The sequence below is a fragment of the Cervus elaphus genome, chromosome 6 (assembly GCF_910594005.1).
Source record: "Cervus elaphus chromosome 6, mCerEla1.1, whole genome shotgun sequence".
In the NCBI taxonomy this organism is placed as follows: domain Eukaryota; kingdom Metazoa; phylum Chordata; class Mammalia; order Artiodactyla; family Cervidae; genus Cervus; species Cervus elaphus.
In genome coordinates this window covers 14,920,787-14,937,757 of record NC_057820.1, presented here as the reverse complement: position 1 = coordinate 14,937,757, position 16,971 = coordinate 14,920,787, and the positions used below count along the sequence as shown (strand labels likewise).

Sequence of the window (16,971 nt, the reverse complement as noted above, 5' to 3'; positions counted from 1 at the left end):
TACAATCATAGTTTCCTAAAGGTTAGTTGCAGTATAGAATCTGGAGTCATTTCATTGAGCTATTTTTAAACTTTCATATATTAAAATCCATTGGTCTTTCCTGCATTTTCAGTGGATCTTTTACCCATGCATGATTTTGTACTATTTAGAAAATTTTGGTCACTAGGTTAGGCAGGTCTTCTAAAGCCACACTCCTTACTGTCCTTACCTCATCAGGGATGTCTTTAAGTATTGGGAAGCTGTCAAGCTCAACATGACAGGTGTCAAGTTTTCCAATATGCTTCAAAACTCAAATTTTATCATTGGCAATAAATACTGTCAGTTGTTTTCCTGGAAGAAACACTCATTTTGTTCATTTTTGTGAAAATGACTGCCAGGTAACAAATCAGTCAGTCAGTTCAGTTGCTCAGTCATGTCCGACTTTTTGTGACGCCATGAACTGCAGCATGCCAGGCTTCCCTGTCTTTCACCATCTCCAGGAGTTTGCTCAAACGCATGTCTATTGAGTTGGTGATGCCATCCAATCATCTTGTCCTCTATTGTCCCCTTCTCTTCCTGTTTTCAATCTTTCCCAGCATTAGAGTCTTTTCTAATGAGTCGACTCTTCAAATCAGGTGGCCAAAGTATTGGAGCTCCAGCTCCAGCCTCAGTCCTTCCAGTGAATATTGAGGACTGATTTCCTTCAGGATTGACTGGTTTGATCTTGCGGTCCAAGGAACTCTCAAGAGTCTTCTCCAACACCACAGTTCAAATGCATCAATTCTTTGGCGATTAGCCTTCTTTATGGTCCATCCCTTACATCCATACATGACTCCTTTCCCATTTTGTCACAAAGAACACCAAAATGACCTGTATGCAAGGGTCAAGATTTAATAAAAGTAGTAATCCCTACTGGTCGTTTCATTAAGGATATATGTAAAGGAAACACTTTTTTTTTAAACTGCTAATGTGTGGTGAAGAGCCACTGCCTTGTTGAGTGATAAGGCTCCAGCAGTTTCCCCACAATTGCTTTTGCACCATCAGTGCAAATGTCAGCACAGTGAAAAGGACAGTGTCTTTGTGTTAGTCTAAAAATAGCTGTGACCTTTGAGAAGGTCTCAGGGACGCCCGGGAGACCACGGATCCCACTTTGAGAACCACTATAAAGATGCTTTTGTGCCTTCCTCCTGCCTCATCAGCCCCCACCCCACAGCCTTGCAGTTTTCAGGCAGATGACAACATTTCTCTGTGCATGGCTCCTTAGCAATACAGTCTGGAGTAGCTCTGCAAGCTTGGTGCCATCGTCATGATTCTGGGTGGCAGGGGGACATGCATTTAAGTTTTCAGCCCCCTACAGCCTGCTGCTGGTCCCCAGCGAGATGCTGAAGCCCACCGTTCCCCATGTCCAGCGACGTTGTCTCCTGCTTAGCTCTAGGCAGAGTTTAAATGCCTTCCCTGGTCCCCTTAGTAGGACACGGTTTCGTTTGTACTTACAGCGTTTAATATATTGTCGGCTTGCATCCTAAGTTATTTTCTAAAAACTGGTCAGTTCCTTAATGACTTCTTTCAGTGCCAAACGAGTTGTTGCCTTTTCGTGTCTGCATGTTGTCAAGTAACAGAGAGGGCGTTTTGTAAACATTTGTTTCAGTGAAACGAAATCAAAACTGAAAGCCGACAAAGTCAAACAAGTGTGCGGTAGTCGCACATTTCCTGACTGCAAGCGTTGGCATGATCAAAAGTAGCGAACTTGGTCTGCTGCTTTGGGTTTTTTTTGTTGTTGTTTTGTAATTCTTGGTTCACTTCAGGCTCTGGGGCCCCAATATTCAACACTGATTCAAATCGGGGCTGGAGTTCGGAGCGCCGGGGTATTGAGTGTTCCGGCCGTTTGTGTACATTGTTAAAACCTTGGCAGGAGAGCGGCCGCCAGGAGCCTGCAGGCGGGGCTCGGCTGCGAGCGGGCCAGCTGGGCTGCGTCGGCACTTGGGGCTCCGCGCCCCCGCCCGGCGCAGCCTCGGGCTCGCCCGGCCGAGCGCCCTGCCCTTTTAAGGAGTCGGGCCGTACCACCAGAACTTTGTGGGCGGGGGTGTCCGCGCGAAATCGGACAACTCGAGGTGAGCCCAAGGACGGTTTCTTTTCCCTGCGAACGCGGGCCGCCGTGCCAGCGCCGCTCGGCGGGAGCTGCGCGTTGGTGGGCCTGGCGCCGAGGGAACCCGCGCGGCGTCCCTTGGTCCGGAGTCGCCCGCCGGGATCGCGGTCGCTCTCGGCTTCGGACGCGACGCTCCCCCGCCCGGTCCGGAGTGGAGCGCGCCTGCAGAGGCCCCAGTGCCCGGATGTCTATCAGGATTAGCGCGAGCCAATACGCTCGGAGCCGGAGGCTGCGCTGAGGACGCCCGGGCTCGAGGAGCAGGTAGTCCCGTCACCTCGGGGAGTCGCGCTGGGGAATCGTCCCCGCCCGGCCCCGGCAAATGGTGAGCGCGGCGCCGGCAGGAGGGCCGCGGCTTGGAGGCGCTGATGGACGGCAGACCTTGAGCTCTACAGACTGAATTATGGCAGCCCAGTCAAGGTAAGGCAGGCACCGAAAGAAACTTTTCCAAATGTGTGTGAGCGGCGAGGGGGATGGAAGGTTGCAGGAGAGGGGTTGGGGTGCCGTGAGGAAGACGGCAGGAAGCAGCTTTGTCATTGCTTTCTCATCGTTATGTATGTCAGATTTTAAAAAGTAAAAAAAAGTCTGGAGAACGTACTAGACCATTTCTGCAGAGGAGAAGAAGAGGGGTCGAGTTAAGGATCAAGTTAGATTTCTCTCCTATGCCCCCCCCCCCCCCCCCGTTATTTTCAAGGAAATCAAGTTGGCTTAACCTGTCTGCCTTTGCCCAAATCATCCTTTAGTTTCTTTGTACACCTCCTTCAGGTTCTCCTGATTTTTTCCCCCTCCCTGGTAATGCCTTGAGCAGCATTTTGGAAATCAATTAACGCGAAACAGTTCGCCTTGGGGGTTGGTGGTTGAGAATTTGCCTGGTAAGTGACTGGAAATTTTACTGCCAAAATGTACGATCGCACATAAAACGGCACAGCTTTCGTGAATCTGCTGAGTAGGCAAAGACCAGGAATGTACCGGGATTGGTGAAGGGAGAGGATAATGAACAGCAGTTGCTGTCAGAGGAACGCTATAGTAAGAACCTCCAACCCTGGCTTTCCCTGGTTACCTTTTTTTTTTTTTTTCCTTTTGGTAAATGAGCCTTTAAGAGGGATGACAAGGCATCAGTGATTATGAGATTCAGACTGCTGTGTGTGCTGTCATTTTAGTTGTGACAGCAATTGGGGCTAAAGGAGGCTTAAGAACTTAGATATGCCTTCTTTTTTAACTTTCAGTTTTATTAGAAAGTCCTTTGGTGTCACGTTTAAAATAATTGGAGGGCTCCTCAAGTTGCTTTTTGAGGTCGTAGAGTCATTTGGGGGAACCTTACAAGGCTAAACACAAGTCGGGTCTGAAGACCCAGATATGTCAGAGAAATAGATGCTTTCCTGTTGAAGTGTGGGCTTGATGAGTTTAAAATTTTTTCCTAAGAGAACTTTCTAGGAAGAGAATTTCACTCTATAGAGCGTCTCCTATGTGCTTTGTATATAATTAATCCTCTTCTCTCAGTGGTTTATCCCCTGCCCCCATTTTATGGTTTTTTCCTAAGAAGGAGGTTCTTGGGGCCGTGTTGTAGGAAAACTTTGCTGAGAAACTACAGTTGCATCTTTATTTTTTACTAGCCTTGACTGAAATGTAAACTGCCTGAAGGGTCCAGGGCATCAAAACCTTGGATTAAGACACTGTGATTAAGAAATTAAATAGTATCTAACCACGCTCAAAGCTAGAAAGCAGTGATTTGAACTCAGGTGTGAGTGATTTCAGTGTCTGCGCCCTTAAACTAATGAAGAGTAAAATGAGGTAATAGCTAAATTGGACATGGCTGTGTGCCAGGCACAGCGGCTGTAATTGGATTACCTGGTTGACTCTTTGCAGTCACTTAAATAGGTAAGTACTTTTTATTTTTCACATTTGTCAGGAAACTAAGGCCCAGTCAGTCTCTTCTTGCTTGAGGTTACCCAGGTGGAGCAGTGCCCGACTCCTGAGCGGCCTGCAGCGTTTGCTCGCTTCCAGGCTGCCTCTTTAATGCTGAGATGAGGTGTCAAAGGGGAGCTGCAGAGCCTCAATCTAAAAGCACAAAAAAGCAGTTTCTGCCAGAAATACTCTGCTGCAAGATGTAGAAATCCGAGTTATCAGCATGGTCGTTCAGTTTGCTGGTGATTGAAATAGGAAGAGTGTACACATTCCGCTCTCCTACCTGGCCTTCAGATGTGCCCTTGAACTAGAAACAAAGCCACAAGGCCATGGTGTCTTGTTTGCATTATGCCTGCATTATGGGAGTGTCTCTCACAAGTAGTAAACGTGCATTTTCTTTTCTGTGTGTGTGCGAGCACGCACTCACATGTTCAGTTGGGTCTGACTCTTTGCAACCCCCATAGACTGTAACCTGCCAGGCTCCTCTGACCCTGAAGTTTTCCAGGCAAGAATACTGGAGTGGGGTGCAGTGCCCTCCTCCAGGGGATCTTTCTGACTCACCCAGGGATCTAACCCACATCTCTTGATCTCCTGGACTGGCAGGCAGGTTCTTTACCACTAACTAGCTCCCAGGTGGGAAGCCTTCTTTCTTTTTACCACATCAATAACTGTGTTTTATTTATTTTGTATTTCTTCTGCAGAGGGTCCAGAAATCATTTTAGTTACATTCATCGCAGATATAATCTGAATTTTGTTTTCATGCAATATTATATGATCGGCATTGTTCTAAACTGCTACTTACTCTTTAAAATTACTATCTTGTCTAACTCCCAGTGTTTCAGGACACTGAAACATCAGAATTTATTTAACTTTCCTGTAGTTTATTGCTTTTATAAACTTTATATCGGAGTACAGTTGATCAACAATGTTGTGTTTCAGGTGTACCACGGAGTGATTCAGTTGTGCATATACATGTATTTGTTCTTTTCAAATTATTTTCCCGTTTAGGTTGTTACGTAACTTTGAGCAGAGTTCCCTGTGCTATCCAGTAGGTCCTTGGTGGTTATCCATTTTAAATATAGCAGTGAGTGCATGTCAATCCCAAACTCCCTAATTCTTCTTCCCTACCCACCCTCCCCCCCAGCCATAAGTTCATTTGTTATCTGTTTCTGTTTATGTTCATTAGTATTTTTTTTTAAGATTCTGCATGTAAGCAATATCATTTCTTTTTCTGTTTGACTTCACTCAGTATAACAGTCTCTAAATCCAACCATATTACTGCGAATAACATTATTTCATTCTTTTTAAAGGCTGAGTAACATTCCATTACACACACACACACACACATGCACATTATACATACACACCCAGGTGGCGCTAGTGGTAAAGAACCTGCTTCCAGTGCAGGAGACAGAAGAGACACGAGTTTGATCCCTGGGTTGGAAAGATCCGCTGGAGACGGGCATGGCAACCCACTCCAGTATTCCTGCCACGAGAATCCCATGGACAGAAGAACTAGCAGGCTTTGGTCCACAGGGTCGAAGAGAGTCAGACACGACTAATGGATGTAAACATTAATAGCTCAGCTTGTTCTAACCACAATAGTTTCACTGTTCACTGCTTAAATAATCTGTTTTCTGTTGTTTTTTGAGTAGAAGTAGTAGATGGAAACTTAGATGAAGTTGAATTTTGTAGCACTGGATGGTGTATGACTAATTTTTCATGTGTATTTCTTCTCTGTAGTCAGCTCTTTAAGATACTGTCTCATATTTTTAGTGTCCCCTGCATAAGCTAGAAGTACTTTGAACGAAGGAGGGACTACTTAAGTTATCTTCTGGCTTCTGAAATTTCATCAGTTAAGGTTGCATAATCCTCTCCTTCACTTTAAAGCAGAAAGTAACAAATTGTTTTGTTTTGCTTTGTTATTTCTTCTGCTAGATATAGAAGACATTTACTGAATGAAAGGTCAATTGCCTAAGTTTTAAAAAATTAGATTTTCGGTCAGTATTTTGAGAACGTCAAATATATGGTTTGCCTTTTCAGAATTGTGGAGAAAGGCAGTTACTTAACAGTACAACATTGGTTAAAGCAGAGCATGCTCTATGCCTCCTCTCTCAGATCAGTGTGTGCAGTTCTTGGGAATCTATAAGCACAGCAGATACATTGATGACACTTCCTGTGAGAATTGTAACAAACTTGCTTCCTTTAATGTGAAATAGTTACAGACCATGGCTTTAGTTTCCAAATGCTGACCTAAAGCTCTTGGAAAGTATTTTCATAGACCTATATATCCTGGCCCACCATCTTTTGTGGACTGGTAAACCCTATGATGGGTAGGGGAAGGTATAAAATCCTATCAGTTTGTAGATCTATCCTTTTCTATGAGGATTAACTTGCCTTATATTGAGGAATGTGTTGATGGATAAAAGAGAAAAGAGGGCTTTGTTTGATTCTTCATCTCTGCTAACCCTTTCATTGAAGCAGTTCCTGAATATTAGAAAGGAATATATATGTATCTTCAACTACCGGTAGGGATTAACTGGTTTTAAATGCACTTTGTGCTACCTGAGAACCCCTGGCCCCCATCTCCAGGGTAGGGTAGGGTGGGGTGGGGTGGGTGCTCCAATGAGATTGGGGGAGTTGAACTTGCTTCTTTAGTACAGTAGCCTCTAGTGTCTGAGAGCGTCTCAAAAAAAAGAAAAAGTGTTTTCAGACAAACTGCAAAAGGAAATTAGGTTTAGTGAATTCTCCCACAGGTTTTTTGTTTGAATTTGCCTAAAGTTAATGACGTTTAAAAAAAAATAACAGAGGAAAGTCAGATTGTTCCCAAGATTATTATGAAGCTGGTTTCTGGTGGATCTCTGACTCTGGTGGGGGAAGTTTTCCATTGCAAAAGGCAAGGCCCTTAAACTGGTATGGAACCAGTTTTGCCCCATCCTCTGCCCCCACCCCTAATTTATGAGCTTTGTAAAGATTACCTTGGAAGAAAATTCATGAAAGCAAAAAAAGCTCTGATTAAATATGAGCAAATATCAAAGAAGAATGTTTGGTGTTTTGCAAAGTGCAGTTCAAGGAAGTGATTTCAAGAGGGAAATAATTTATGCAGTATTTTGACCCAGTGAGTGTCTTCATTTTTTCCCTTATGACACCATTGTAAACTGTGTCCTTGACAGAAGAGAAACAGACAGGTCCCTTAAGTGATTTCCTTCTAGTCCATCCTGAGAGCCCAACTGAGCTTCCTGACTCAGACGACAGGTTCATGATGAAGGTGGTAGGAGAATTGAGTCTTTTTTTTTTTTTTAATTAGCTGATTTATGGGGATCTTCTTTGGCAAAATGGACTCAAGTGGTCTCATGAGAGTTAGGGGATTCCATACTGTACCATGAAAAGGTGTTCACTAACTGGTTCTATACTCTTTTGAAAATGGAATTCAGTGAATGCTTCATTTAAGCAACTTAAATTTCAAATATATTCATTATCTTAATCATCGATAAGAGAAATCACCCTCATCTGGGTACTGTCACTTGTTTTGAGCATGCGAATCTACGTGTTTACTTAATAGCTGTAAAATGGAGGAATTTTAAGCTGGTTAGCTTCATAACTGCTTTGAGTTGTAACACACAACTTGATAGCTTCTAAATATCTAAACTCAGATTTCTGTTAGCAAAGCTCTCCATTTCATTTGCGTCCCAAGATAGGACAAGAAGTGTATTTTCAAAATCTGTCCTCTGAAAGGGGAAGTCCTGTACGTGACATGGGGGTGAGAAAGGCCTACCGGCTACAGTAGATTCTGACTTTACCTCCCACACCAGTTGGAAATATAGCCGGCACCTTGAGGACAACTTGTCTTGGCTCAGAAGTACAAATGTACCAAGCTTGGGTATCATTACCTCTCTGTTGTGGTTCAGTTACATTTTATTGATATGGGGTGGGTGCATAACTTTTACAGCTTAAATGGTTGCCTATCCTTTTTCCTTCAGTTAAAAACAAAAAAATTGGGGGGAGCCAGATGGTAGTATTCTAGCTTTGCTTCAGATTGTTCTTCATTTTATTTTTTAAAAGTTACTTATTTCTGGCTGTACTGGGTCTTGGTTGCTGTGTGCAGTTTTTCTCTAGTTGGCAGCAAGTGGGGGCTACTCCTGGTTGCTGAGCACAGGCTCTAGGTGAGCGGGCTTCAGTAGTTGCAGCATGCAGACTCAGTAGTTGTGACACACGAGCTTAGTTGCTCCGCAACGTGTGGGATCTTCCTGTGGCAGGTATCGAACCTATGTCCCCTGCTTTGGCAGGCATATTCTAATCCACCGTGCCACAAGGAAAATCCCCTTTCATTCATTTTTGTATGAATGTAAATGTCTTCCTTTGCTCAAAATAAAATAGCAACTAGAAGGCAAAATAATATGTTGCTCGAGTATGTCTGTGACTTCCCTGATGGCTCAGATGGTAAAGCGTCTGCCGGCAATGCAGGAAACCCAGGTTCGATCCCTGGGTTGGGAAGATCCCCTGGGGAAGGAAATGGCAACCCACTCCAGTACTCTTGCCTGGAAAATCCCATGGACAGAGGAGCCTGGTAGGCTACAGTCCATGGGGTCCCAAAGAGTAGGACATGACTGAGCGACTTCACTTCACTATGTCTGTAGCAGATGACGTTTAGCTCTAGGCCCTAGGGGAGGTGGATGGATAAGATTTATAACTTTTGGTGTTAATGCCCTTGGAGACCCAGAAGTAAAAATTAACTTTAATAACCATCCCAGCACTGACTTTTTGTGTCTTGGCAGAGATCAGTGTTGAGAATCCAGCCCGTGTGCAAACTTTCCCCTTTTCCTATCTACCCACAGCGAGTTAAAGCTTAACCTGATGGCCACAAAGCCAGCCGACTTAATATCCTGCGAGTCTTTTTCTCTGGTGAACGTCTGTTGTTTTCTTGCATTGGTTTATTGGCTTCTTTTTTAATTTAACCAGATTGGGACTCCTGTCAGATTCTTAAGGCTGTTACTCAAAGCAGTAATTTGACGTCAGATTTAATATATTAAGAGGAAATCCCAGTAGTGACAGCTTGTCAGAAGGAACTGCAGCAAACAGAAGGGGGAAATAGATTGTATTTCTATTGACAGCTAAATTGTCTTGATTTGGGGATTAGGTATCGTGTTTCCAGAGGGACACCCACAGTTCCCCCACGTCCTGAAAGTACCAAGGATTGTCCTTCCTCCCCCACGGCTCATGTGACGGTGAACGCCTGGAGGCCTGTGGGCCACTTGATCCTTTGTTTGGGTGGGCCGGGGAGAGTTCAGGAGATGACTCTTGAGTCACTGGCTTGCCGGTGTTTTACCCACAAAGGATCTTGCCTTTCTTTCCAGTATTGCTTAGTGCTTCGTCAAGCAATGAAACACATAAAAGTGAAGGAATATTTTAGGGGCAGGGTGGTTATATTCAGCTCAAGTTTCTCAAACCAGACTAGACACAAGAAACACGACGAGAGCTTCTTAACAGGCAGATTCTACACTCCCCCCACCCTCACCCAGAGATTCCTAGTGGGTAGGTCCAGGGTTGAGCTTGGGTTGAGGAGCCCTGCTGGGTCTGAGGCCAGAGGCCCACCTACCACTCTTGGTGAAATCGGGTGTGTGTGAGGGAGATACAGTGTCATATAAACTATATCATGTAATGCCGTTACATTCTGATTTAATATATATTCATCGGTACACGTGTTCCCCCTTCCCCCCCATTGAAATAGACAAGAGGTTGGTACAGAAGGAAGATGTCTACTTTTATAAATTTATGTACCAATTACAAACTCTGTTAGTTGAAATGTCCAAATGCACCTATATTTAAAACATGAAAAGGGGGATACCAAGAAGCAACCTCCAATGTTTGCTCAAGCCGTGCTTTCCCAAGAATTACTTCTTAAGGACTTGGTTACCTAATCAACCCTTTCATGTCTGCTCTGGGCTCCCTCCCCAAACTGCTAACTCCATGCCCCCCCCCCCCCGCCCCTCGTCCAGTCAGTTGTTTTTGGTCCCAGGGAAAAAGTTACAACTGAGTCAGTTGCACAAGTGAGTCAGTCAATCACATCCCGACTTTTGAAACTGAAATAAAGGTTCCCCCCCCCCCCCCCGACCCATTTTAAGCAAGAGCGTCGCCTAGGTGTTCTGTCGTCGAGTAAAGAATCTGCAACAAAAATTTTTAAATGGAACTCCTCTGGAAAGTAAATGTTAAAATTACAGCAGAAGTCAGTTCCTGTAACAAAATTCAGGAAACGCTTTCTGGTATGTGGGTGTTGGAACTTTTCAATTCTTGGAACTTTCCTTCAGGAAACTGTCCTGTCAAAAGCAGAGCAGTTGATAAAATATGAAGCTCAATTCACAAAGTGTTGTGCAGTGTAATTAAATTTTGATGGGGGGCATATGTTTTGGTGGTGGTGCAAGAGCTGAGACTGTCCTGTGGCTTTCATCCTGGGTAACTGTGCATCTGGGTAACTTGTTAAATTGTTTTCCTCTCCCCATGCTCTTTGCTTTAAAAATACAGGTGTACCTGATTTGCTCGGGATGTGAATTTATGGAAACTGGTATAAAATTAACCAGTTCCCATTGTTTTGTGTGAAAGTATGAAACGTGTTTCCTATTCAGCTTTGCAGGAGTTACATATTTTTGTCTCATGATTGACAAAATTATATATATATATATATATATAGTAACCTTCAATATTTGTAAGTGAGATGATCTACCTAGTAAGGCAGTAACTTTAGCTACTAAAACACTGATAAAAATTTGAGTTCATGATCTTAGGATTTTAAGTTTTGTTTTTTTTTTTTTTTTAAGGAAAATAACTTCTTGTTGAGTTAATAGACCATTTAAAATAGGGTTTTGTTTTTTTTTTTTATTAAAAACACTTATTGGTTCAAAGTTCTAGACTGTGAAACAGGAGCTAACACTCTCATTTTATGTTTTTTTCCAAGTAATTTTGACATAGCATTTACATTTTTGGTAATTACGATTTTTCTCTTATTCTGTTGTAGTCTGTGTATCTGCCTTTCTCTCTCAACTCCCTCTTAGAGTTCAGGCATACTTGTGCTAGCTCTCCATTTAAAAAAAAAAAAAAAGACTGTGAATACAAACTTTGTACCACATGGAAAAAATCGGCAGCAACATTTACTAACATTAGGATAGTTAAAGGGTAGAAGGAAACCCAGTATGTTACGTTTGTTTCACAATGAGACTCTGCTACCTGAAGATATAGAGATGAATAAACAGTGTGGTCTGTGTCACTTGGTTTCAGTAAACTTCAGAGTAAACCAGTTAAACTTAATTTTTGTTTTTAAGTCGAAACTGCCCGGAAGACAGAAAGCCCTAGATGGGAAGTAATAAAAGATTGAATTTGATCATTTCTATCATATTGCTGGTAATGTAGGAGTTTTGTTTTAACCCTCATGACAGGGACCTATTCTTACAGACATCTTACAAACATATTTTAACAGTCCTGTTTTTCTGAGGATAAAGTGAAAATCATTAGATTTACCTCATGTGAGTTTAATTTGTGGGCTTTTAAAAGTCTTGACAGTTGTTATGATTAGCCTAGAATGAAACTTGGTTTCTATTTGAGGTTACCCGTAATTCAGTGGTGAAACCCCTAAGCTAATGGTATTTATTATTTTGAAGACCAAAGTAGAAGCTTCTCCACTCCTTTTGGTCTTTTGGGTATCATGGTAAGTGACTTTTTTTTTTTTGGCATGTGGATAGGGGTTAGCTTTAATCAAAGCATATTCACTATCACCCAGATCTTTCATCCCCCATGTTACTTCTCATTTTATGGATGCTTCTTCCCAGCCTAAGGTTTTTTCCCCTTTCTCTTTACAACCTTGAGGCATATACTGGAGATCTTAAAATTTGGCCTTTTCAAGTGATTTTTAGTTTCTTTACTGAATAATGCAATTATCTCCATTAATCAATTTTAGAACATTTTATCTCCCCTCATGCCCCATCCAACCATTAATCTACTTTTTGTCTGGGTGTAAATTTGCCTTTTGTGGGTGCTTCATGTGCATGGAACCTTGTCTTTTTTTGCACCTGGCTTTTTTTCACTCATGTAATTTTTTGAAGTTTCTCTGTCGTGGCAGGTGTCAGTAGCGCTGTCCCTTTAATCGCTGTATGATTCATTCCATTGTGTGGATAGGATAGACTTGTTTCCAGCGTTTTGCCTTTTTTTTGTTGTTTTTTTGGTGGAGGTGGGGTATTTGAAAAATGCTGCTCTGAATATTTGCAGGTCCTTTGTGTAGATTGTTTTTCTTGTTTAGAGGTGGAATTGTTGCGTCTTATGACAGTCTTGTGCTTAACTTTCTGGAGAAACTACCAAACTGATTTTCAAAATATATGCTCACCCACAGCCCATTCATTTGAATTCTTGTGAGTTATGTACTATCTTCATGGTCTGCTGTGGTTGTGTCTGTGAAAGTAGTGGTTCTGAGATGTGATTGGTTTTGCATTTGATTATTAGGAAATGTTTTAAATTTATATATGACTTAAAAACACAACCCTTTTTTTTCTGTAAAAGAAATCCCTTTGGTATTTCTTAAATTGATTGGGTTATTTGATAAAGAAACTTATCAAGGAATGTTTCAGTTCAGTTGCTCAGTCATGTCCAACTCTTTGCGACCCAATGGGCTGCAGTACGCCAGGCTTCCCTGTCCATCACCAACTCCCGGAGCTTGCTTAAACTCATGTCCATTGAGTAGGTGATGCCATCCAACCACCTCATCCTCTGTCATCCCCTTCTCCTTCTGCCCTCAATCTTTCCCAGCATCAGGGTCTTTTCCAGTGAGTCAGCTCTTCACATCAGATGGCCAGAGTATTGGAGTTTCAGCTTCAGTATCAGTCTTTCCAATGAATATTCAGGACTGATCTCCTTTAGGATGGACTGGTTGGATCTCCTTGTAGTCCAAGGGACTCTCAAGAGTCTTCTCCCACACCACAGTTCAAAAGCATCAATTCTTTGGTGCTCAGCTTTCTTTATACTACAATATCCGTACATGACTACTGGACTATTTGGTTTTCTTTCAGCATTCCTTTTTTTTTTCTTTTCCAGTATGAAAAGGAATATTGAAAGAAAATCAAATTTAAAGCATCAACTGTTACTAAAATCGCAGAAGAAAGTTCCAACCAATACTCAAATATCACACATATATAGGATATATGGTATATATATGTGTGTGTGTGTGTATCTCAAGTATGTAATAAAGGATAAATATGCATCCTTTCTTTCATAACTACAAAATGGCCCTAGAAGTTGTTACTTCAGTGCACTTAGTTAAAAAAAAAAAAAAAATTCAGGCAGAAATTGGCTTGTCTTGTTTAGTACACCCTCGCATGTAAAGATATGTTAATGAAATGAAGCTTCTGGAAATTATAATTGGGTTCCTACCAGGAAAGGTGGTATCGCGTGCCTTCGGTTGATGGTGTGCTCCAACCTTCCAGAAAAGATAGACCTATTTTACAACCAGAAATATTTCACGACATGCTCCAAAGTTGTCTGTACGTGCGTGTGTGATGGTAGTGACAGCGGTTCTGAGAAAACAACAAAAAAAAAGCTGTGAGGCCCTGCTTCGCTGTCTGCTGCGTGGCTGCCTTGACTGAATGAATTTGCCCGGTGTGTGTTTCTACTTTGGAGGCATCAGTGCATTACGGGATGGTATCAGAATTCACTGCTTCTGGGTGTTCATTTTTACGTACTTAAAGATTGTGTGTGTGTGCGCGCACGCACACTCAGTAGCCTCTGACTCTTTTGCGACCCCGTGGGCTGCAGCCCTCCAGGCTCCTCTGTCCATGGGATTTCCAGGCAAGAACACTGGAGCGGGTTGCGCTTTCCTCCTCCAGGGGATCCTCCTGAAGGGACTGAGCCTCAGCTCTTGTGTTTCCTGCACTGGCACGTGGATTCTTTACCACTGCGCCACCTGGGAAGCCCACTTAAAGATTACCCATCAGTATTAATAGCTTAGTGACTGTGGCCGGTTCCCATGCATGGACAGCGCTTTTAGCATTGCTTCTCTGTATCCTGAACTGATGGAGCCTCACTGTTCACGCCGAGCCAGCATTGTGTGAGCAGGGCCTTGTGTTGCTCAGGGTCTCCCTTCCCACAGGAAGACAGAAGATCAGCAAACTGGCCGCAGAGCAACAGCAAACTGCTTTCGGTGCTATGACAGAAACCCAGCCAGGCCGGAGAATAAGGGAGTGTGGGGAACTTGGTCCCACGTGGGCTGTGAAGACCTTCAAGGAAGTTAACCTGAAATGGAGAAAATGCAAATCATGACAAGTTAGAATTAATTGTCCTTTCAGAATGTGCATGGAAATAAGTGATGCTTGTGAGAAGGATGGCATTATTAAAACAGGGCAAGTATGGTTTTAGGAAATAACCATCATGGAGCAGTTTCTCAAAATAAAATTTGTTTGTGAATTAAGTCTATCAAAACTCAGCCGTGTTTTTTTTTTTTTTTTTTTAATTTAGTTTAATGAAGGCAAAATGAGTTCCATAACAATGTAACTTGAACTTTAAAAGCAGAGATTATGTTTTTTAAGACTATGCGTTGGTTAGTGCATGCTTATAAACAAACATATGGAAAAAGAAACCTTCGAGGATGTTTTCTTAGTTTGGAAGCCATCAAACAAAGGATGTAATAGGGAAGTCCCAGCTCAGTGAGGACAGTCATCAGGGAATGAAGACTGTGAGAAAGATTTTTAAGGCTAGCTATTTTGAAAAGGTTAATCTACAAAGCATCTTTTTATACATGTGAAAGGCTGTTATGGGGAGTGGGGTGAAAGATGGCCTCCATCTCTGTCAAAAACAGATCTTGAAGAAGTAATTTGTATATTATTAAGTTTAAGCAAAGCCCAGGAATGAACTTCTCATTGAAATTAATTAAACATGAAAATACAGTAGGAGGTGGTGTTCTTTTAGTTTATATATAGAAATAGATAATCCTCTACCTTGGATATTTTAGGAAGTACCAGATGGTTTTAAGTACCTTTTTCTCAAGGGATTCTGTGGCTTCTTAAAAAAAAAGTGACCACAACATACTACTAGAGGAACTGAAAGTTCTTACCCTCTGCATGCTTCAGGGCAGTATTTAGTTATATAGGGTTACTTCAAGGATCCTCTATATTCATCATCACCTCATCTTTCTTGTACCTCCATTTCATAGTTACTTTCATATAACTTTCATACATGCATTCATTTCATGTATGTAGCTGTAGACCTTTTGTGGTATAATATATGGTAATTTTATGACTGTACTGTGAACATGTGAAAAGAAGGTATTTTCAGGGTCCAGAGTTATATGTGGGTTTGCACATTACATCTATTTTACATTACTTCTATACTCTTTGTCCATTTATTCTGCTGTGGTCTGAGAGATGAATAGAGTCTCGTATAATTAGAGATTTTCTGTTTCTCCTACCATCTTCTTAAGTTTCTGCTTTACAAATGTGGATGCAATGCTTTTGATGCAAAATATTCACAGTTGTTCTGTTTCATTTTAGATCATTCCCCTTGAAGGTGTTAGTTTTTTATAGATAACTTCCAGAAAGTGTCTTTGAGTATCAGTGACATTTTTTGAAAATAAAAGATGTATCTTTTTACATTTTTCATTCCTGTGGATTTTATTTTGGTTTGAGGAGTGGGAGGGGTGGTCCAGCCCACACCACCTCCACCTTCCTGCCCCCAGACTAAACATTTTGTTCTCTGTTCAAGAACCACCATCAACTCAATGACTGTACCTTTACAATGTGTTTTGATATGTGATGGAGCTAGTCCCCTTTCTTTACCCCTTCAAGCTTTCAGAATTTTCATGAATATTTTCTCATGTATATTTTTCAAGATCAACTTGAGTAGTTTGTCAAAAAAACTGATAGTTTTTAATAGGAAGACTTCCTAACAAACTTATAAAGCCTCATCCTGTTTTTCAGAAGGATTAAAGTCCTGAACAGGATTCCTGTGTTCTTTGTAGATTTTCACGGAATGGAAAAAAAAGGTAGGTTCGAGTTCCAGGGACTCCTGAATCACCAGCCAGACACCACTCATTCATCCTGGAGACGTTTGGGAAATCCTGAATTGCCTCAGTTTCTCCAGAAGTGCAAATATGTGTTTGTTTCTGTCAGGAATGAATGTATTATCAGTGTGACTCTCAGTGGAATCTTATTTCTGTAGGTGATTTACATCTGGCTCTGGGCAGAAGGGGTATTTTGCCATCTCTGTTTTGCTGTGGATAGTATCTCACTTTCTAGCAGAGTTTTTGATCTTTCACTTTTCCTTGACCATATTAGATATAATTTAGGCACTTTAAAATCTTTTTAAAGTTCAGTAAAATAAAAGCAACATTTTTTTTAAGTTAACTGTAATTAAGATGAGAGAGAAATATCTTTCTTATAATATCTTATAAATATCTTTATAATATCTTATAAATCTCAAGAGCTTGACCAAATATCTTCTTTGTGTTCCTTTTCAGCTTTTTCTTTACACCTTAAATGTTTTCACATAATTGAATTATTCTTTGTATACATTTGATAAGTGATTTATTCACCATACAGTGGGAAAGAAGCTGAGATTGGGGTCACTTTAGGCTGTTGTGATTTTTGAGATTGTCATTTTTCTCTTAAATTTGAGAAGGAACAGATAAAGACTTTCAGATCTTTCATGCTTAGAAATGCCATGCTAAGGATACATTTTTGGAAGCTGAAGATAGCCCAGTTAACATTGACTACAGCAAGGTTTTATTTTATATATTGTGCTAGGAGCCGAGGTAGGAATGGAGGTATTAACACTGCCACTTTGGTTTAATGGCTGTCACAGCCTGTTCATGGTTCCGGTTATGGAAATTACACTGAACACCATGTTTATGAACTTCACTCATTTGTGTTTACTTACCAGACTGTCATAGTTGAAGAGCTAGTCTTTTTTTTTTCTAT

General features: G+C 41.6%; 1 protein-coding gene across 5 annotated transcripts in view; it reads left to right on the top strand.

Annotated features, from left to right (window-relative positions):
* The window catches only part of AFF1 (AF4/FMR2 family member 1), a 197,521-nt gene that overhangs the window by 55,796 nt on the left and 124,754 nt on the right, over positions 1-16,971 (top strand). Inside the window, exon 1 of one of the 5 annotated variants that reach the window (XM_043906241.1) lies at positions 2,105-2,542. The exons of 3 other annotated variants lie outside the window; for them this stretch is intronic. In XM_043906241.1, coding sequence (XP_043762176.1) covers positions 2,526-2,542 — 17 coding nt within the window. In that variant the 5' untranslated portion in view covers positions 2,105-2,525. Of the gene's footprint in view, positions 1-2,104; positions 2,543-16,971 lie in introns of those variants that run through there. One more of the 5 variants, XM_043906242.1, reaches the window with a different exon arrangement.